This window comes from Acipenser ruthenus, chromosome 2, assembly GCF_902713425.1.
Source record: "Acipenser ruthenus chromosome 2, fAciRut3.2 maternal haplotype, whole genome shotgun sequence".
NCBI lineage: Eukaryota > Metazoa > Chordata > Actinopteri > Acipenseriformes > Acipenseridae > Acipenser > Acipenser ruthenus.
The window spans coordinates 28,012,748-28,035,939 of NC_081190.1; the positions used below are offsets into that span (position 1 = coordinate 28,012,748).

General features: G+C 37.7%; 2 protein-coding genes across 2 annotated transcripts; one reads left to right on the forward strand and one right to left on the reverse strand.

The window, feature by feature from the left end:
* Positions 1 to 3,012: 3,012 nt before the first annotated feature.
* LOC117408486 (intracellular hyaluronan-binding protein 4-like) lies at positions 3,013 to 11,167 on the reverse strand. The gene is made up of 8 exons (XM_034902993.2): positions 10,714 to 11,167; positions 8,746 to 8,896; positions 7,988 to 8,143; positions 7,192 to 7,263; positions 5,714 to 5,794; positions 4,896 to 5,067; positions 3,671 to 3,871; positions 3,013 to 3,369 (listed from the first exon to the last, which is right to left on the reverse strand). The coding sequence occupies exons 1-8, from the start codon at positions 10,985 to 10,987 to the stop codon at positions 3,313 to 3,315; spliced, it is 1,164 nt and encodes a 387-aa protein (XP_034758884.2). The 5' UTR covers positions 10,988 to 11,167; the 3' UTR covers positions 3,013 to 3,312.
* Positions 11,168 to 12,989: 1,822 nt separating this feature from the next.
* LOC117973693 (zinc finger protein 367-like) lies at positions 12,990 to 20,340 on the forward strand. The gene is made up of 5 exons (XM_034926769.2): positions 12,990 to 13,641; positions 14,811 to 14,961; positions 15,448 to 15,567; positions 15,832 to 15,970; positions 17,096 to 20,340. The coding sequence occupies exons 1-5, from the start codon at positions 13,363 to 13,365 to the stop codon at positions 17,337 to 17,339; spliced, it is 933 nt and encodes a 310-aa protein (XP_034782660.1). The 5' UTR covers positions 12,990 to 13,362; the 3' UTR covers positions 17,340 to 20,340.
* The last annotated feature ends 2,852 nt before the right edge of the window (positions 20,341 to 23,192 follow it).

Genomic DNA, 23,192 nt, shown 5'->3' on the forward strand with positions numbered 1-23,192 from the left:
AGAACATGAACATTCAAAGCCACGCATCCAGAACACAATGGAACTGTTACAGATGACACCACTACCTTCAGGGCCATGGTTACACGTTTCCATAGACTTTTGTGGACCAATTCCTGTCAATAGACTTCTAGTCGTGGTTGATGAATATTCCAGATACCCAGTAGTGGAACTGGTAACTTCCACATAAGCAAGGACAGTCATGCCTGTTCTCGATTAAATATTCTTGTCACTTGGCATTCCACAGCAAGTAAAGACCAACAACGGACCGCCATTCACGAGTGACAACTTCCAACAGTTCAGCGACTATCTGGGTTTCCAAATTCAGAAAATCACCCCCTACTGGCCTAAAGGAAATGCAACTGCAGAACGCTTCATGAGAACTTTGAAGAAAAACATTACAGCCACCACAGCTGCAGGCCAACCACAGAAACAAGAACTATACAAGTTTCTGAGAAATTATCGTGCTACGCCACACAGTACAACAACCAAGTCACCAGCCGAGCTACTCTTTGGCAAACCAATTCGCACTCAACTACCAGAAATGACAACACCTACATCTCAAGAATCAATTCACCAATCTGACCAGCATGCAAAAAGCAACATGAAAACCTATGCTGATTCTCGTTTTCATGCCAAGCAGTCTTCGATCAAACCAGGTGATACAGTTCACCTTTGACAACAAACCGTACACTGTAGTGATCCATGATTACAGCAACCTACAAGGGACATCAAGTAACATGCAACTCTTCCCACTACCAACTCATCCCTACACATCATCTTTCATCAAAGGTCTTGGACAACAGACGAGGAAGATGACGACACTCTGACTGAACCATCATCTACCCCTACTCAACCACCTGAAAAACAGCGACGATACCCTATGAGACAGACGAGAAGGAGACCTCGAAATCTGCCACAATACGAACAATAAATAAAAAACCAAAAAAAACATGCAGAGATTGCAAAAATACTGATAGTATGGATATCAAAACAGTGATTGAATGTAACTTGTTCAGTGTCCTAAATCTAAATGTAAACAGTTTACTAGAAAGTTGAAGTGTAGAAAAGAGTCAATGTCATTAATCAAACCTAAGCTTAAACAACTAGAAAGAAGGATGTAATGTAGTGACTCCAGTCTAGTAAAGACTGGATTCCAGCTAGTGCTCGTTATGTCAGTGACGTATGTATTTAGTCTTACAAACAGTACCTGACGTGACTAGATAAGAATGTTACGTAAGTAGAGTTACTTAACAGTTACTTATATTACTACTATATGTCAGCATTTTCATTCACTCACAACACTACACAGAATTAATTTAGCTGGAACAGAAGTACTGGAAAACAGGGCATTTATTTTGTATCACCGCTAATTACTGTTATTCTACATCTTGTAATTGTTTCAAAAATACCGGTCTGGCGACCCTGCCGTGGTAGGGGCCTGGAATCAAGTATTGCAGAGCCCCCTGGGGGCAAACGCTGCCACTGCACCTAGCAATTGTTTTATATTTATTATTTTACTTCCTCTCTCTTTCACTCCCGTTCTCCACTCTTAAACTCCAACCTTTCTTTTTTTTTATTGTGGCAGAGGGATTAACTGGCAATCAATTACCTAGTTTATCCCTCGACCACATTCGGCATGAATGGGGAATGTTAACCTCATCTATGCTGCAAAACAACAAAATACACACAGTAGTTTATATATATATATATATATATATATATATAAAAACCAAAAATGTGTTGAATGTCATTATTGTAACCAAATATGTGATGACATTTACCTGAATTTTGAGAAAGCCAAGTCATACACTTTCCCACCAGGCGTGACCCAATACATATTATCTAAGTTTAGTCTACAAGTATCTTTTTAGCAAAACATGTAATTATAGCATAATATGAATCTTACTGGCACAAATGTAATCTCAGAGTAGAACACATTAAGTGTCTTTCTTTCAAGAGCTGCATGGAGCTCTTCGTACCATGCTGCAAATTATGCACCACAAATGTGCTTGTATGTGTGTGTGTGTGTATATATATATATATATATATATATATATATATATATACACACACACACACACACACAGAGAGAGAGAGAGAGAGAGAGAGAGAGAGAGAGAGAGAGAAATAAAGCGCCTAAACAGTGTGAACCAGACAACAATTCTCCACTGTCAATGTGGCAAGTTTTGTGTTGCAGGTTACTTGAATTGAAAATCAGCTGGCAAATTTTGACCTTGCATCAGCTGCAAATCAGATATGCTTTTAAAATATGCACAACTGGGTTAAAGATTGGTGCCGCCAGCTTGCTGGAGCTGCATTTCACATAATACAGCTGGCTGTCAAACATTTAGCAGCACAGATGTGAATCACCAAAACATCACCAGTGCCCCTGGTGACTTTACAACTAACTAGTCTGTCAAATTACAGAATGGTTTAGCCTCAGTACTACCAAAGATCTGTTTTTAACCCAAACTGAACAAAATATGCAACAGGTCTACTTAACACTATCGTGACCCAGTAAGTGTGTGAGATTTGGGGTGTTAAACATGGAGTTGTTTTGCTGTATCAGGGAGCAGACTGAATTTGTTTTTGCCAATGCAAATCGTGGCAGTCTGACCTTTTTCTTAAAGCCTTGAGATTAAATTGTTCCAACTTGATCCAAGTAACCGATGGAAAACACCCATACCCCTACAAGAAAATATTTTTTTGTTTTACTGAATTAATTTCCCCATCCTGCAATACTGAAAGAGTGAACTTCAGAATGAGGCTCAAGTCAGGTACTGGTATATTTGTGGTTTAACAGCATAAGTTAATTTGGACATGTGGTTTTAAAATTTGCTTTTATAAAAAGGTCACCTAATCAGAAGACAAAATTACTTCAAAAGTAAACTAAGATTTAATGTTAGTATCCTGGATGTAGCAGGGTGTATCATTTTCATATTTTAGGAGGACTAGTTTAAATATTAGAAGCCTGTGGCATTCAGAAATCACAAAAAAAAAAAAGTCTCCAAACACATTCAACAGTGCTTTTATTTATACATATCGGCTATATTCAGCTTTCCTCAGTGTATTACAGCTTTTAAACTATACAGTAAGCGGAAAGGAATACTTTTGGGGGGAAAAAAAAAAAAAATCCTTTGTGATAGTTTAACAATAACCATTGTATCACATATGCAACCAATTTACACCAAGAGGCAAACAAATTCTCAATGGCCTGGAGACCTGGTCAGAAGTCACTGCACCACCTCATTAAAACACTCCTTCCACTAGAGCGCCACAACAGCCTCTTCAAATCCCCCCACGGAGTTGTTTCTAAGCCAAAGCAGGGAAGTCTTCAGGATCATCAGGGTTTGGAGCAAATCCTTGGTCCTGCAAATACAAAATAATGTAAGTTATGGTCTCAAGAGAAATAAGAAACCAATTTTAGCCACACTTTAAATGTTACATTGTGCACCATTGTGCAGTAGGTACACCCCTCCCACTGCTTGGTCAGGCTCATATCAGCTGTGGAAAAATGCCAGCTTTAGTGGTTGGATACAAAAATCCATGATGGAATCAGCATCTAAAAACATCCAACTGCAAGGGGAATTTGACCCAACTGATGAAAGACAAGGATGAGCAGGCATCAGGACAGAGCCTGAGTAAGAATCAGGCTAGGAAGTATATTTACCACTTCAGATCTTGGCGGTGCATCAGGTCTGGTGGTGGGAGGGGGTCCACCACGACCACGGCCGCCACGCCCCCCTCTGCCTCCACGGCCAGGACGGGCCAGGCTGCCAAAGTTAATATCCAGCTTTGAGGTGATATCATTGGCTGGCCTTCGGAAAACGTGATGGTCGTCCTCATCCTCATCAGTTTCTCCTTTCAGATCCTAATGGATTTAAAACAAACAAAAAAAAAATCCCTCCTGTGAATTCAATTATGGTTGAAAACGGGTCACACGTGTTAGCCTGGTGGTTGCATATTTTCCCCCCCCATGCAAAGACAGTCAGAGGATTTTAAATATCTTAGAAATCACTCAGTGACTGCAAAAACTGTGAAAGCTACCACCTTTGCTAGTAATGATGGCAACAATGTCAGTTACTGTGATCCAGTGTTTTAATAAACCACACAATGTATATTAGTGGTGCAATCGGCACCCAAATTTCATATTCCATCATATTGACATTAAGAAAAGTTTAACAGAAGATCCAAGAACTAAAAACACCATTGTGCACAAGTTAAAAAGGCACAACTTCTATTCAAATTAGAACACTTCCGATAATAAGAAATACAAAGGACTTGAGTTTAAGTGAAAATATGCGTGCGTCCACATCAGATGTCCCTTTAACATTGTAATACTATATTTTAACAAGTAATTTCTCTGAACTATGGTTGTTCATTACGGTTAACATTTTCGGTCCAAAAGCAAAGCAAAAAACATTTGAATTAATCTTGCAATTCCCAACTGATTGAACAGCTTCTTTATATAATATTGCCATATAATCCAAATACAACATGCTTTGCATTTTTTTTTTTTTTTTTAAAGTAGGTTTCAAAAAAAAATTGCCTTGATTAAAAAAAAATGTATGTATATATATATATATATATATATATATATATATATATTTTTTTTTTTAATCAAAGAAACGTGAATAGGACTACTTCTGATTTCGCTTGTCCAACACAAGATGTAGAGGCCTAAAGTGTGTATCCTAGCAACGCACTAATCTACTGTACTAGCACTAAAAGTGCACTCACACACAAGGTTAATGCAAACCGGCAACAGGAGACTACAAACTGGATTCGAATTTGATGCATTGATTTCACCAATATGAATTGTCACATCGACCAATTGTTGCACCCCTAATGTATATACATGCACACAATTGTTTATACATATGCACACCACTTACATCAACATACTTGGACTTGTGAATCACAACAGCCTTTGTTGGTACGCTACTTTCTGGCTTACGGATGTTGAATTCCTTCTTTGGTCGGTTCTGTTGCTGTAGAGCTTTCCACTCATCCAGCGTCATCTCCATGGGTCCTTCCTCCTGTTGCTCTCCTTCACCTTCAATTCCCCTGCAACATTAAAGTTGAATAAACACACATTTCTCGTACAGGGTTTACATTACCCTGCAATGTAGTCACTATGTAAAATGATTAAGACACAAGGAATTCACACTATAGTGGTGGCAGCTTTGTAAACTCTCAAAAGGGTTCATTTCTTGTACAATACCAAAGCTCAAACTTGAGGATACAGTTGTATACCAAGAACAAAGCCAATGTCAAAGAATTAAATCCATCATCCAGAAGCCAAAAAGTTACACGACAGCCATATTAAGTGACGGTTCAAAGTCAATGGTGCAGTCAGTTTGCCCAAAATGTTTTCATAACATTTGTAATATCTTAAGCATCAGTTTGCAACTTTATATATTTGGAAGCATATGCAGATTTACAAATTAATAAAAGCTCTCCTCATTGGGTAGGCTTGAATATATAAAAATGCTTCAATTAAAAACACTTCTCTAGATACTGACAAATAACTTCTGCTAAACAATGTCCTAAGCAAGTTATCAGAACAAGTTTTCTACCAGAGACGCTAAACAAATGTGGCTGCCTCCACTATATCCATATTGACAAGGATAGGAATGTCCAAATTCTGTTGATCTAAAATACACGTCAGTTTCTTCGGCAAGAGCAATTTATCGATATTACATAAACTCACCGATTCTCAGCATCCCCTGGAGTTTCACGAGCCTCCTCATTCTCAGCTGCCTCTTCAGTTGGGGCAACATGCTCAATGTCACTTAAATAAGACAAGAACCATGACTGTACAGTTTTGAAATTACCAAATGTATAATGCAGTAACCGGCTGATCTTGCAGCACCCACTATGCCTTTAACTGGGTCAGATGCTATTCTGAGCAGGTTCTGACAACACAAGGCATGCTACTATACCTGCATTCAGAGGAAGACTAAAATGTTCAAGTGTACAAATAGCACCGAAATCTGGCAAATAGAAAAGCAGTTTTGTGCAAAATACACAAAAACAAACACCCTCCGCAATTAAGCGACAATGACTTGCAAGGCAACATCTGCTATGCTCCAGATGGGATGGCTAGTGAAATTTGCAATTTATCTTCAACATCTCATTTGCTTGTGCAATTGTTTGCAAGAACACTTTTGGTCAAACAAGTTTCACTGCTTGTTTTGCTTTCCTGTTTATTTTTTTATTTTTTTTTTAAATGTACTTAAAACCAATTACAAAATCAGGGCTCCAGTCAAAGTTGTTGAAGCAACAGCTCATTGGGTGGGGGCTGTTCCAACCCTTGTCCGTTCACGAAAAAAAAAACAGTATCAAATACATAGCTGAAAGGACTTTGAAAATAAGTAGGCTTCCATTTAGATGTACTGTATTGGTTTTGTTGGTACAGTATTATTTAACAGAAGTATTTTAATTCAGAACGATACAATTCTGAAAATCTCTCTTGCCAAAACTGAGACGACACGTTAACTGCAATACAGTATATACTTTTAAATCTGGTACATATTGTAGCAGTATGTAAAATCTCCCATTAACGACCTAACAGCAAAATGAAATCTAAATGTTATCCATGCACAGAATTGTGTAAAACATACGGCAATTTAGCAAAACCAAAAGATTTAATGTCACAGTTCACTTGCAAATGAAGATGCACAAAAACTACTAAAGATCACAGATCATAAATATATACAATAAGTATCCAGAACAGTTTAACTGTCACATTACCCTAGCTTGTCTCGTTCTCTTCGTTTTGGCTGCATTTGTCAGGTGAAACGGGAGGAAGCGCTGTGTAATTGCACAATATAAGACACTGATTTGGCATGAGTTTTTTTTTTTTTTTTTTTTTTTTAAATAAAAAGAGGGCTGTGACATATTTAGATAAATTGTAACATTGAAGAGAAGGGCTTTGTATCAGAAAACTGGTGGATTGATTTTATTCTTAATACAAGAGTGGTAAAACGCAACAGACTTGTATCTGGGTCAGGGATAACCGAGTGCTGACCATTATAGAAAGTGTATTGTATGAACGGGTTGTCCTTTTGTATATTTCTACATGCAGCTCCATTAGAATTGATCTTTCAGCTTGGTTTGCTGCCATCAAACTGTTCAATTCTTGCCATTTGCCTTCAAGGTGCCCAACACAGGATTAAGCATGTGTACCTCATGTCATCCTTAACCGATCCCCAGTTACGAGGTCCACTTCCACCACGCTTTTCATCAGGCCTCATTCCCCTATTAAATAAAAAAGGGGGGGGGGGCATTACATTGTGATTCATTCAAAAACAAAACAGGTAATGATTCACAGCCACACAAGACGGGTCAATGCATTTAACTAACCCCTGTACTACCAAAGACCCGTTTTTAACCCAAACTGAATAAAATATGTAACAGGTCTACTTTTGACACTATTGACCCAGTAAGTGTGTGATTTGGGTTTTCAAAACAGGGAGTGCGCTTTTGCTATACAGGTAATGATTTACGCAGCCATACGAGATGGGTCAATGCGTTTAACCCCTGTACATATTTCCAAAATTATCACATAAAAACAACAAGTAATGGAACAAGTGCCTCGAACAAGATCTGCTCAAAATGGGACCTACTCAGTAACCATCACTAGGCCAGCCCACCGAATGATTTTGCTTTGCAGTCAGCTTTTGTCACTTCAGTTATGCGCACTATAGAACATCTTGATCTGCATGTGCATCAATGGGCAACTGAACAAGACAGTATAGATAGATTTTTGGTTTAATGCCAGAGTGTGTAGTAGATATTCATTTGCAGTTTTGGTTGTACAGGTTTTTAAAAACAGAGAATGAAATTACAATAGAGACTAAATCCAGGACCGAATATCCTTCAGGGGTCTCTTAAAATATTAAGAATGCTGCACACTAGGACGACTTCAGGTCAGTTGATTTGAGAAAAGTAGTGCTGCAGACCACTGCTGTGTACCACTTACATTCGGTCACTACCACTGTGTCGTTCAAATTCTCGTTTGCCTCTCTGGTCAAACCCATCAAAGTTCCTCTGAAACCCACCGCTCCCACCTCTGCCACGCACTGCTCCTCTGCCGCCCCATCGACCTCGCATTGGTCTGTCAAATCTGTCAGATGGCCTGAAACAAGAAAAATGAATCTTAACAGGTAACATTACAAAGTGAACAAACTTTGTCCTGAACTACACATTTTTGGAAGAAACTACAGCAACTTCCAGGTACAGCTCACCCACATCACCAGAACTAGCTAAACGGACACATTCTCAGATGCTCCCAAACAGCCTATAATAACTCAGCCATAATACATGATTGGAGAGGCAGGGACTTTAAAAAAAATGACAAATCAGGAGGAGCTTTATGCGCTGGGTGGTAGCAAACTAGGAAGAAGCAATTTAGCAGACAGGGTTTGGAACAGAATCAGTGGGCAGTTAGTAGATGGAGGCAGAGTTAGCCTTCTGACAGACAGTTTGCTTGGGAAACATACAGGAAGTTAGCTGTGCATAGTTTTTAAATGTTGGAAGTGCTGCAGCTGTTATCCAAGGTCACAAATGTGTACTTTTTGCCATCAGACTACAGGGAAATTGGGGATCGATCTCACTAAACTAATCCTACCTGTAGAAGATGATTTGATACCGAATTAAATCTACATTACAAAACTGTTCCTTACTTCCTAGTCCATGCCAAACAGTCATACTTTTAGGCAGAGTGAAGGATGAACACACTTTTCCACAGAATACTCCTCTGGAGCCGCTACTTCATTGGGCCGACGCTCCCGGAACACAACACGACGCTCCGTCCTCTCCACCTTTGCTTCAGTCCCTCGGTTTTCATTCTGACCCATCTGCATTCCACTTCTAGGGGGGCGCTTCTGACCTAGAGAGAAAGTTACAAGCTCATCAGTCACTGCACTCATCTACTCTGTGGGAGCAACGCACCTGAAGATTTAAACTTATTGCATGACATAAGCTTTTAATGTTCCTGCATCATAGCGAGAAGTCTGTCATGCAACTACTATTTAAAATGAGAAAGGCATGTCATGTTGCAGCTATAAAATTGGGTTTAAATCATCTTTGTTTCTGATTTAACACTGACTCCATCACAGGGTAATGCCAACACTGAAGGTGGTCCAAGGCCAGTTAAAAGTGGATAGCCACTTCTTGATGCAGAGTGCCTGAAGCAAACTCAACTTTGGGTGCCTGACATGGCAGTCCATGTGAAAAAATAAAATGGTATGGTCATTGGCTTAGGGAAGGCCACAACACTATTTACACCCCTTACGGAACGTGCACAATGAAACCTACTTTGTAAAGTTAAGCAAAGAAAGTCAACTAAATCTAGCTTCATAAAACTACAAATGGTAAAGGCATTTTCATATGCCAATCATGCCCCCCTCCCCCAGGTTGTTCACATGCCCACAGGTAGTTTTAGACGTACACAAGCTCTTCCCATTGGAGTCTAGCTGAAAAGGAGAACACAAGAGGAAATAGCCAGAGCATTTAAGGCGGTTGGGTCACACAGCTCAGTGTTTTGTACCTAAATACAAGAATGCAGTTTCTGGATTAAGTCAATAAACTGGCAACACCCAGAACAGTGCTGTAGAAACTTTACAGCTGAACTGCAATACTGAAACTACGTATCAAATATTGTATTTTAGGGATTAAAATACTGCCTTCTTATAGGAGTTTCCTACACAAATGTAAAGGGGGTACTGCGTTTTAAGACTATGTTGAACAAAGCACCCCCTCCCTCCTCAACTTGACATGGTCTACTGCTTACATTCTTCTCTTAACTGTTGAACACATTTTTTATTTTATTTGACAACTTAAAGTTTAATGGCTTCGAGGCCCGATACAAGTAAAGAAAAAAGCTTGTAGTCATTTGTTTGACGGCTGGGTTACACAAGAATGTTGTGACAACCAATATATTAAAAGTATACAATGACTTGTTTAAATAGGCTTTCTCTTCAGTCAGGATAGGCTGTATGGGGGTGTATAGCAATACCCGAGAGGGCTACAAGCAGCATAAACAGTGGTCCGCCGTTTAAAATTAAACACAACATTTAAATCAAGGTGCACATTAGGACTTCATGAATTCCACAAATAGGCTACATAAACAGCCATAGTTCATATCAAGGCCAGTTTCAGCGGCCTCATTCAATCCACCACGAGGCTCTGGTCACTTCAACAAAACACTACGGTAAGAAGATTAATCACGACATGGATAAAATATTCAAACATTATAAATGAGAGCTATTCGTCATGACGCGCTGCATTCTGACTGTAGCCTAACTATAGATGCTACGGTTCTCTCCTAGTCAAAAAGCTAAAACCCGCATGAACTAGCAAAACATTTCTGAACCCTGCACACGATCTTTGTTTGTAAATATTTACTTGTTTAAAGACTAGTTAAAACAGTATTCAATACAACAGACCTTCAAAAAAAGTATAGAACGTCGATATTCCCTTCTACCAACTGCGGCACAACATAGTCAGCATTGGGAATTTGGCGTATTTTTTTTTTTTTTTTAATTTTACTTTTTTTTTTTAAAAAGACAGCGTAAAATAGTAATCTTAAAATCTGTAACCACGTTAGCATAAAAATCATATGCTAAACAGGACTTCAATGTATTTTATTATCACATCTACTCTATTAAAATCAGTACTAGTAGTATGCATTTTTATTTCTCCCACCCAAGCTGTTTCTCGCAACCTCGTCATTTCCCTCGCCTCCAGGAACCGTAACGACCTTCCTATCTTTTTGGGATTCTCTCCTGCCCGATTTTGAAGCGGTCCCGCTTTTCTTGGGCTCGTCCTTCTTTTTCTTTTTTTTCTCCTCTTCTACCTCGCGGAGGATATCAAAGGGGTCGGCCTCATCATCCAAAAGCTGGTCGAAGCGGTTCATCACGGCGCATCCAAAAGTCTCCTGCATTGCGCCGGAGACTGGGCTGCTGATCGCGCCCTTCATTTTGTATGACTTATTAAAAAGCTGATTCCACCGCGGCGCTGCTGTGTATAATTCTTAATGTACGCTCTTGTTTAGGAGCTGAGGGGGGCCGCTGTATTCATTCTCTGGTTCGCAAGAACTGATTCCCTCCCTCCCTTCTTGCTGATGAGGCTGCAGGTTAACAGGTGAAATGCCAATATGGCGGTTTGTTTTATAACCGAGCGACGAACCGCTTCGTTAGTATTCATGAGCTCTTAAAGGAGAACAGTATCATTCTGGTGACAAAAACAAAATACTGCAGTATTTGACTAACGCAACGCTGTTTTGTTAGGTCCTTGTGTCAAATGGTTTCATAGCAAATAATACGCACCAAGCGAGATTTTAGCAGTTTCCCATCAAGTTAAATTTTACACTAAAACATATTTCACTGATGTTTATTACATTATCTAGATATCCTTGAGTGCATTTTTTTTTAAAAAATTAGAAAGCAGTATTTAAGTTTTCGATACTGTGGCAATGCCATCCGTCTCAATTGAAACTTAACACATTAATAATACTGTATACACATTTGGGATAGTCACAGATTAATTAAATTCAATTAATGTTGTTACTTTATCTTAATTGCTAGGTCTTTAGAGCAACATTTACAGGAGACAGGTTAACATAAACATTGTGATAGATTAGCATTTCTTCATTTGCATTGTGTGCATTACAATAGGTGCATGGAATGTGGAACTCATAGATATAAAGGAAAACAAACACAGAATTCATACAGTAGAACATGGTACTTGTGTATTTTTCCAAATCCAATTATAATCCTCTAATATTCAAAAACAAAGTTAATAATGTTATCCATAACTATCACTCAGTAATGCTGAAATGATACTACAGTGAATAATTTGCAATGATAAATTCACTTTTTGCATCATGCAATCACACAAGACAAAACAACGATTTACATTTTTTATCGTTTCTTCCTAGTACCTAAACACTGTATGTGTTACTGGTCCTCCCTTTGTCGTAGTGAGAATCTGAGTTGTACTGAGGACTGAAGAAGATTGAAAATGTTTTCAGTATTCTGAAACAATAAGGCACAATTTGCAGTTTTGTTTTTTGTTTTTCGTTTTTCAGTTTAGTGAATTTTTAAAATGCATTCATTGGGCCTAGGAAGTATTTATTTGCAGAGTAATCTGTCTAATAAACGGGACACAGACAACTAATACAACATTGATGTATACAAAACTGGCGTTCCAGATTCAAATAATCTGAATTCCCTGAATGAGACGTTGTGTGATGTATATTTTCCTGTGAAACAAATGGGTTTAGTAGTATGTTGCTATCGATATGATGTTAATCACGCGTTAAGGTCATCTTAATGTTTGTTTATTGTACTTTTTGATGCACGTACAATGTCGTTTCGTTATTAATTTTGAAATTGTCATTAAAATATATGTGATCTAATATATATATATATATATATATATATATATATATATATATATATATATATATATATATATATCATTTCTCATTCCCAATCAACACACTACTTCCTGACGTCGGTGCCGAGGCTGTGTGATTTAGTATTATATAAACGCCTCCATTCTGTGTGCGTACCTCCTCCTCCTGTCCTTTTAAAAAGACCACAAAACAAACAGACGTTACAGTGTGCGCGGGAGAGGCTTTTGATCAACAAACGGTACATCCTAGCAAAGCTTCAGAAGTCATCACAATCAACCACTGGTTACTTTGACACCAAAACTCGCCTTTTTTCCCACATAAACCGCTAATTGGTGCGAATCACTGTCAAACACAACTAGAGCGGCTAAACCTTTAAAAACCATTGGATAAAACGAGTAAACCAATCGTGTTTATGAAACCACACCCAGGATCATATAGTTTCTAGTCATTGGTTACTGTCAAGCAACAAACCCCGCCTTCCATTCTGATCTGGCTTTCGTGTAGGCTTTTATTGGTGACGAGACCCTGAAACGTCACATATAGAGGGCGGTGGCAATAGAGAATTATTTTTTTCATGAACGCCCAGGCGCGAATTGCAGCGCGGGAAAAGTTTTAGAGGCTTAGCCGCTTTGTATTTACAGTCTGAAGGGACTGTTCTGGGAGCGTGGAAGCAGAAAGTAAAAGTTTATCATTTTGTAGCGCATGTTCATTTTGGAAACGCAGTGTATAGTGGTTCATATTTAATCAACCATATTTTGCTTTAAACTATTAAAAAAAGGTTATTCTGGATTCATACAGAAAGGGGAACAGGAAGAATATTTAAATTATACAGTAGTAAGTTTAATGTAGCTTTTATATTAAATAAAGTGTATATCGGATATACTTTGAGAATTATACCTTTTAGGTTATTTTTTAAAAATCTTTTTCCTAAAATAATGGCTGACAGCAAACAGCCCCAGATGATTTTTTGCAACGATTCTCCAAAAAGAGTGTTGGTGTCTGTCATTAAAACTACTCCGATTAAACCGAAGAAGATTGAGACCCTCATGCCGACGAGCCCAGGATTCAGCGACTTCATGGTCTATCCGTGGAGATGGGGAGAAAACGCCCATAATGTTACTCTGAGCCCAGGACCTGTTAACGGAGCTGCATCTCCTACAGGGAGCAAGACTGGAGGCGAGGGGGACCCCGCTGTCAACCCAGACTACTTAAAGGTCAGTCTATCTGTGTTTTGGCTATGCTCATTACGTTTTCTTGTACTATAATCCAGTAATTCTTGTGGTTGAACTTGGTGCATCTAAAATAAAAATACCATAAAAAAGTTATAATGTAAGAGCTGCTTTTGCAATGTATTCACAATATGGTTTACTACAGTACCACATGCAACTGTGCAAGTACCTTATTAAATCACAATAAATTACGAAAATCTCCCATTTATAGATGCGTGTTAAAATGCACTTGAGTTAACGGTGCGGGCAATTCTGCTAATCCTTTAATTTATTTGTAAACGGTTTATTTTCCCTCCTAAAATTAAATGTGTATTTTTTTCTATTTAAAATAAATAAATGAATTACTCAAAAAAACTAAAGGTACTTTTAAGTCTTCAGTTGAAATGATAAATATCCCAACATCGATTTTGCTAAAGCAGATGACTTTTGTCTTTTTGTTGATATTTTGTGTTTTTTTCGGGGTTTAAAAAAAAAAAAAAACCTTTTTACCCGCGCTATCTGTATGAATGTAGTTTAAAGTGAAACCACTTCCTAGCAGCAGCTGGTCGGCAAGGTGACGTCAACGGCGCGCGCCAAAAAAAAAAAAAGTACTGCAGATGCTGTTTCAGAAGGGGAGGGGGCATGAAAGGTTCAGGAACTGTTACACCATAATATAATCATGCTAGTGATATATCGCGCGAACTGCCAGTTACTTTAAAGCCAGATCTATATGTAATGGACTTTTTAAATACCACCTGTTGGTTTACATACACTTCCCGTTCATCCAGTAATATGCATATATCCAGAGAGCAAAAAACGAAAAAAGTGATTTTGCCTTATGAAGGCAAGTTAGGACGTATAGGGTGATATCTATCGAAATTAAGTTTTTTACCATAATGGAGTTTTAATGTTGAAACTGAAGGTACAACGCTATAGTTTAATCATTTTTATATGCCGGGGGTTTCTCTTAACATTTGAGAGGGTACTTGGTATTATTTCAAAGGAGACACCATTTATAGTTTAGTATAGTACATGTGTAAGAGTGAAATACTGACATGAAAAAATAAATCCATTGCAAAATTAAAACCCCCAGCTCTTATGACCCCCAGCTGTAAAGGATAAGCATACATGTTTAATACTGAAATATGCAGGCTAAAGTGAATGAATTGTTTCAGGATGGGATTCGACGCGGGCGCCCGAGGGCTGAGACTGTTCGAGAGCTGATAAATGAAGGAGAGAGCTCTTCCAGCCACATCCGCTGTAACATCTGCAACAGGGTGTTTCCCAGGGAGAAATCCCTGCAGGCCCACAAGAGAACGCACACAGGTACGTTGCAGGCGGACGCTTGGGGTGATGTTTTCAGACATTAAAACAGTATCCTCCTCTGGAGTCAGGAGACTGGGTTTAAAATGTAATAACATGCTTGCTCAAGTTTCTGTTATTGTTTTAATACACAGGGAAACCTAAACATTTGTAATAGGTTAGTACAATACAATGCAGTCAACAATGGTCAAGAAAAATCCACCTGCCCCACAGAACTTTCTTCCAAAATTAAGTTCTTCTGTTTAGAAAAGATGCATTTGTGTCTTTTAACCTATTGTGTTACTGACTTCTGACTCCCAGTTTATATTGGCCACTATTTAAAAAAAAAAAAAAAAAAAAAGTATAGCGCTAGACAGGGCTTCATGGCAGAGCACAAAAGATTTGTTCCCTGCTTGCACACCAGTGTTTTTTTTTTTCTTCTTTATTTGCCTTTAAAGGATTTATTAAAGGAGCTATTTGCATTGATGTTCTTTTGGATTTGTGTTCCAGGTGAAAGACCTTACCTGTGTGACTACCCGGACTGTGGCAAGGCCTTCGTTCAGAGCGGACAGCTGAAAACTCACCAGCGGCTGCACACTGGGGAGAAGCCTTTTGTTTGCTCAGAAAACGGTACGGTGACAGTAAAAATATAATTTAAATGGCAAACTATATATTCACAGCTTTTCCCTATTAATGTTTTGCGATAAGAGTTGTGTTTTCTCGTGCATGCTTTGATTTGTGTACAAAAGCTCCCCCCCCCCCCCCCCCCCCCCCCCCCCCCGATTTTAATGTGGGTTGCTTAAACTATTAGCTTTTTAATTAACTCGTATGATAATTTATTAACTAGAAAACAAATCATTTTTCATCACTTTTTCCTTGCTCTGCTCCCCTTAGGTTGTGGAAACAGATTTACACATGCAAACCGCCACTGCCCAAAGCATCCCTATGCCAGGCTGAAGAGAGAGGAACCGGCTGGAGGGCAGGGTAAATCTCAGGCTGCTGACAACAAGGCAGTTGCTGAGTGGCTTGCAAAGTGAGTTTTTAATTTCTTTTACTCTCCCTTAAACATGGATGTGTGCGTAGACACATTGGCTTTGTTTCTCACAGATGTTCTGCTAGGAACAGGGCCACAGAGCACGCTTAAGTCAAACTTTGAGAGATATTCCTAAAATCAGTGTATACAAAGTTGGGCCTTATGTATGCGCTTTGTAGGTTAAGATAATTAGGTTGCAAAGTTACATTAAACATTGTTTATGTATAGGGCTTCTGTTTTTCGGGTTTTAGGAATTGTATTTTTCAGTGCTTATTTTTTTTTTTATCTATTTTCAAGTTTTATGTAAATCGTTTTTTTTTTCGTGGCTTTCGTTTGTGATCTTCTCTATGAAATTAGTGTTCAGGTTAGTTTCCAAAATGCGTGAGCGTTTTTTTTTTTTTTTTTTTTTTTTGTCAAACTATGTATAATAGTAACTAAACAGTACTTGCACACTTAAGTTGTACCTTCTTTCCTTTGCTGTCTTCCACAATAAAATCCCTATGGTCACAGGCACATTCTTCTGGGGTTTTTCGTCTGGAGGCTTTTTTGTACATCTCGCCACAATTCTGTTTTAAAATTTCTGTATCTTAACTGTAATACAGCTTTAAATCCTGCTTACAAGCCTCCATCCTGATTGTAATCTCGTTTTAAATCTCGCAAACGGAGTCTCCAATAGAAATGTAGGAATGTGCTGTCACTCAGTGGTTGGGGTGGGTTTAAAGTATTCAGAACAAATCAATGATAGATGCAAGTCAGGAAGGCAGAACATTGCCCAGCAGCACTGGGAAATGTATTTATTATTATTATTATTATTGTAGTAGGTTTTTTTTTTTAATGGGAAAGGGTAAAGTCAGCGTGAACTGATTTCCACAGTTTTTCCTGTGTATGTTTATTGGCTATCGACCGATTTCATTGTTTTTTGTATCTGGGGTGGGGGGGGGGGTGTTTTATCGGTTAAAACCAAAAATCAGAAGCCCTATTTATGTATTATTGCTTTGGGGTCATTTGCTTTCCAAGTGGGATTTATTTTTACCTTCTAAGGTTCAGGGTAGTTTTTTTTAGCCAAAAGCAAGATCCTCAACTGTAAGTGCTGGTCTGACTTTCTTTGTGTTAACTCTTCGGTAGGTACTGGCAGACCAGAGAACAGCGCACTCCCAACCCTAAGGGAAAGGGGCTACAGAAGGCAGATCAAGAGCAACAGGACCCACTGGCGTTCCTGCAGTCAGAGGAGGATGAGGAGGAAATGGAGGCGGTGGAGGAGAAGAGTGGGGCAGCACGCCGCCGCCTGCAAGAGCAGCGGGAGCGACTGCATGGGGCGCTGGCTCTCATCGAGCTCGCTAACCTGTCTTCCTCCCAACTCCGCCCCTAAACGGCACTGCCCAGGGCAGCAATCTTCACCTGTGCCCCACTGCGATCCCTAAGCCAATAGCTCGTGGGGGGGCAGAAGCTAAAGCACCTTATTTTGCTTACATTAGGCTGCTATTATGTAGAATATTATGATATGAAGAATGTTGTGGTCTCCTGCACTTAAATAAGGTGGAGATGACGTATGTTTTTTTTTTTTTTTTTTGGTTTGTTTTGCACTTTTGGTAAAGAATGATGTAAAGTACGAGTTTATTGTAAATATATGGGTTTAACTATGATGGACTGCGCAATGCAGGGAGCATACTGGAAAATACAGTATGGAGGCCTAGCCATGGCTTTTGCAAGCCTAATGCAAATCACCTACAGCAATTCATAAATCAAGCACAAATTAAGGAAATGTCTTTTACATTAAAAGACAATAACCTAGAATAATCCCATTGTGAATCCCATGTTTGTTTCACTTCTGAGATTGATCCTGCCCTCTACCCAGACTACACCCAGACTTCCATCTGGATGTGACCTGAGGTAGAAATAAAAAGAAAAGTGAATTGCCTCTCTAGCTTTTAACCTCTAAGCCACAAAGCCTAAACACGTAAAAGCACTTCCTGTTGATCCAGACAGCACATTTTTAACCTTATTTATTATTAATTTTCTGCTGTGTGATCACAGAGTGCTTAAATAAAATACAAATAAGAAGAGTGAAGGTTAAGGGTAATGTAATTTACTTTTTGTTTTTTTATAAAAAAATAAATAAAAAAAACATGTTTTACTGAAATTTGGATGTTGCCCAAGATTCAGATTCATGCCTTATTATTCCTTAAAGTCCTGTTGCCCAAGGGTCAGGCAAGAAATAAACATTATTTTATTTTTTATAAATGTTTCCTTTGAGTTTCAGCACTGAATCATTTATATTTGAAAATCAGGCCTCAATTAAAACCAATTATTGGAACCCTTGCATGTTGCTAATTGACTTTTAAAATTCTTTACCGACTCATTTATGTTAAATGACCTTATTTACATATTTTAATGTATATTCAAAATATATTAGTAAATTAAGAAATGCATTTAGGGTGACCTACTGAACCACGTCCTTTATAATTTAATTAATTATCCTTGCACTTGTGTTTTAAAGTTTCTCCACTGAGCACCTTATTCCATTTTACAATCCCTTAATGTTTTTAGTTTTGTTTTTTTTGTTTTTTGTTGTGTGTGCAACAGTCCAACAGGTTTGACAGGTAAGCCCTGTATACTGCTGGCCAAGCATTTTATAACCATTTTTTAAGCCAGTTTAAAGAGAACATTTAAAGCGATTTTATGGTTTTAAATAACTTCTGATTAAGTTGTAATGCTTCCTAAAAAATGAATGCCCAAAATAAAATTTATTCAAAAAAAATATACTATTTCATAATCAAAAGGAAAATGCCTCCCAATTAACTTGGTTACACAGTTACTTGTGTAATGTGAACGCATTTAAACTAGGCCTTTATAGTGACTCAGAGCTTGAAGCTTACCTACTGTTAATCCGTATTCTGAAGCACTTGCCTTCACCAGCACTTTGCAAGAAAGCCCTTTTTATTTGAATTGTTACACCAGAGGGGGAATGTTCTCATCAGCATTTCTGTAGCAGGGGGATTAGGCTTGCAAAGTCAATGTGCTAGGATGGAAACATTGAGTATGAACCCTATAATGAGAAATGGCACTTGTTTATACTGTTGATAATAAAGGGTATTGTTTGGTGATGGTGTTTAGTTGTCTGAAATTTTAGGAACTTTTTGTTTGCAACACTAAATAGTTTGCTTTGTAGTATAAGTAGAGAAGGCCTATTTTAAATTAGGCTTTTATATGTATACCATAAAGCTACTGCTTTTGTTGAAATATTCCGATTTGTGGCCATCTATTTAAAATGTTTTGCTTTTGTATGAGAACTGCATTTGAAGTTCAGCACTATTATATGGCATGGATTTGTTTTTTAAACACTTGGCATTACGGTACATAAAGTTTAATCTCGCAAAGAAAAACTTTCAAGCAAAAAGTGTTATCTTGTTCTGGTACTGTAAAGCCATAAATATTTGCAACCAAAATATTTGGCGAATCACACCCATAAAACCTGTTTTGCTCCAGAAATGTGGCAACCTGTTGCAGTATGCAAAGTATGTATTGTTAGTGGAATTTGATATTCGTGCCAAAAATGTTTGCGTTTTTTTTTTTTTTTCATATGTGAAAAACGCAATAAAAGGCTCGCAGATATTTATGGCTTAACAGTATCTTTCAAAAGGTTGACTGGAAGTTCTGTATAAAAAGGCATCTAAAACACCACTGCAAATTTGCAGTGCAGTATTAAGGGTGACATTTAGAAAGAAAATACAGATGTACATAAAAAGTGTAATTAAACAGACAATTGACAGATGTTTGACCCTAGAAGTGACATTTTTTTACATAAAAAATAACTATTTTTAGATAACTACTAGTAGTAGTCATCTAAAAAGGACCTGACCCAGGTTAGAAATGGGACGCTTTGGAGTGCACCACAGGCACTACTAGGGTCAAGGCTTACTTAGACTTTGGGTTTTCTTTAACTGAACCCCGAGCTGTATTTAATGAAGAAGAAAGTGATTATTTTGACTTCTGGGTCTAGAGTCTTGAATTGTGAGCTGTTGTCATGAGTGACTGCTTTTGTGGGTTTTTTTAAATTCAAGATTGTTGCACAAAGATCTGTTTGCGAAGTGTAAAAGGGAAACAACTTTGTATTGCTTCAATTTGTTTGGTATGAAGGTATTATATTTTAGTACAGAGTGCTACACATGAGCAGCCTTTTGCTAAGCTGTCTTTCCTTTGGAATTCATTTAGGCTGAACTTGTCTGGCTGTTAAGTAAATTGCAGGTGTTAAGAAGCAAGTCTGTCTCGATTGTTCTCTGAAGTCATTTTGTACATCTTTGTTTTCCATCTGTTAAAAAAAAAACAAAAAAAAAAAAAAAACTGTACCAATACTTTGGTTTTTGGTGTTTGACATTGATGCCTCAGACTGAAATTGCATTGTGTTTGGAAGAAAATGCTAAATTGGCTGTACCTTCTATTTAGTGCTTTGAATGAATAAATAAAACATTTTTAAAAAAAAATATACGTTTTATTTGTTCCTTTCTTGCAGCAATTTGTTATTGATCAAGTTTTTATTTTATTTTTTTATTAACTTATGCTTATGAGACTTCAGCAGTGAAAATCCTGTTTGTGATGTAACCTCATGCCACTTTCTACTATAACAAGCAATCCTTTATTAACTGAGATCTACTGGAAGTAGTCCTGGCTAGCATCTGACCAAATAGGGGGGGGGGGGGGGGGGGAATAGTACAGTTCGAGGGGTTTAGAGTTCTTTAAATGTGTGTGACACCATTTATTCAATGTTTCAAATGGTTGCTTTGTAGTTACGTTGATTAACAAGCAAGGTTATAAAAAATACCAAAAAATACAGGCTGCACTTGAGGTGTTTCAGTACAACCTCAAAACTTCATGGAAATCCAGTTTAACAAAGCTGTACAACATCAGTAGTCACATGAGGCCAAATTGAAACTCAGACAGAAACATTTAACTATACATACCCTCCCGTATTTTAATATTAATTAGGTTATTTGTATTTGGAAGCAGAATTTCTCTAAAAGAAAACTATATGGAAACCCACACTACCCGAAAGGAACTACCAAAATAGCGTGAGAAAAAGGGGAGACTTCTTTGACCTTTTCCATGGACACCCGGTCATTGAGTACCTGAGGGCCTTTTAACAGGTTGTTGGTATATTTATAATTTTGTAAAGTGTTGGTGCAAGTATATTCAAGCAGTGCTTCAGCTACAACCTGAAGCTTCTGGATATTATCAATGTCATCTGCAAGCTCCTCTATTTCGTTGTTGTTTTGGTTTCAAAACTCATTATTTTGTTTCATGCAATTGTTAACATTAAAGCAAATTTTGTGTTCCAAATATCCCCCCTAGATGTCATTGTTTCCTTCTTGAAATAAAAAAAAAAAAACTACTCGTGGTGGAAGGACCAGCACGGTACTGTTTGAGTCTGTTTTGTCTGTCTATTTATTTTGGCCAAGTGTTTTGTGTTTTGTTTAAATGTTTTATTTGGTAATTTAATAAACCGGTTCAAGCAGCGCATTCACTGTCAACTCTGTGTCATTCAGTTCCTGGTCTGACATCACCACACGTGCAATCCGTGACATGGGGGTAAAACATAATTAACACAATACGACCAAAAGCAGAGTGCTGGAGATACAGTACTACACAATGCAAAAATAAAGGCAAATGTTAGACCTCAATTATATATGTAGGTATAATACTAGGCAATATAGATCTTGTTTTTCATTGATTATATATATATATATATATATATATATATATATATATATATATATATATATATAGTATAACAATATGAGATTTAAGTGAGGGAGCAGCTTTTTTTAAGTGTTTTAATGATTTATTTAGAATTTAATTAATCAGAAAAGGCGTGGGTATAGATTTTATCATTTAACCTAAAAGAAGCCATGTAATTTATGATGTGATACCCTGTTGCCAGCTGTCAGAAGTCAGCCAAGTAGGGTGAGATGGTTGGTTGTAGTGATTGTGAGAGTACAATGATTAGAAATGGAACCAGCATAAAAGATTTGTGAACTAGTTTTTCCTTTAAGTCTGTATTTCAAATAGGTTTATTTGTAGCTTTTATTGTTGTGTACTATTTGGCTGTCACTGTAGTTACTGTTCTGTCTCGATGGCAGCGCGCTGCGTTTATTCATTTTTAAAAAGGGAAAGTCAGGAAAGAACAGAAATGCAGCACTCTGACACTTTACAGCATGTTGATGCAGAGTCGTTATCGGCATAAGATGAGATGTCGGTTTGGTTCAGTTGTGCCTACCATGTGAAAGGTTTCTGGGGGCGTGCCTGGATATATACATGTTTTTTTTTTTTTTATTGTTCTAACTGTCGAGCGAGCGAGTGTAAGGCATTGCAAAATAGTGCGGCAGGGGCGGTGCTATTATGCGCTATAAACATATATGCTATGGTTTGACTGTGGCAAATTCATTACAAATGTAATAATTATATTCTACAAAATACAACAGTGGCATATGTCTATAGAATTCATAACCCTATCTTTAAGAGAAATTGTAATTAAAAAGCCAGAAAAACAAAGAAAAAAAAACTGGTATTACACAGCTCAGTGGCCCAGGAAAAAAGTATGAAACCTCAAATAATGTTCTCTAGCCTCCGAAATACTGTATTGTACTTACGGTAGTAAGTGTATGAATGACCACAGATATCTGTAGACTGTTTGGAAGAGAAGCCAGGAATTCAAAATGACTTGAAAGACTGATGTCTTTATTCATGCCTGAGCTGAGAGAGATCCAAGGACAAAAGTGTGAGGCTAATTTTGACAGCTGAAGTTTAATTGATAGTTAATGTTTTCTATTTATCAATGCTTTTGAAATGGTTTGTGGCCTGGACAAGGGGTTTTCAGGTGGGTAGAACAAACTACTTCAATAGCAATTCATGAAAAGGTTTGTTCAGTAAATCCTAGAAAACTACAACTACAACTATCTACAGCTCAACCGGGGCTGTACTGATTTAGTATTTAATAATAATAATAATAATAATAATAATAATAATAATAATAATAATAATAATAACTGCTTCCAAAAAGCTAAGCAAAATGTAAACTTGAAATGTAATATAGTAGGATCAAGCCTGAGCAGTTAGCTATCCTTTGGAACTGAATTTGTGTGTTTTTAGTTTACAGAATTAGCTTTCATGGTAGGCAACGTTTGTGATTTTGTTTTATTTAGCCTCAGCTACATAACACCAAAACTCC

Coding starts and splice junctions, on each gene's coding strand:
- LOC117408486 (XM_034902993.2), bottom strand. CDS start 10,987: ATGAAGGGCGCGATCAGCAGCCCAGTCTCCGGCGCAATGCAGGAGACT. Junction 8,144..8,745: donor GAGGAGTATTCTGTGGAAAA/GTGTGTTCATCC, acceptor TTCTTGTTTCAG/GCCATCTGACAGATTTGACA. Junction 5,795..7,191: donor TCGGTTAAGGATGACATGAG/GTACACATGCTT, acceptor GTCTTATTTAAG/TGACATTGAGCATGTTGCCC.
- LOC117973693 (XM_034926769.2), top strand. CDS start 13,363: ATGGCTGACAGCAAACAGCCCCAGATGATTTTTTGCAACGATTCTCCA. Junction 13,642..14,810: donor TCAACCCAGACTACTTAAAG/GTCAGTCTATCT, acceptor GAATTGTTTCAG/GATGGGATTCGACGCGGGCG. Junction 14,962..15,447: donor CCACAAGAGAACGCACACAG/GTACGTTGCAGG, acceptor TTTGTGTTCCAG/GTGAAAGACCTTACCTGTGT.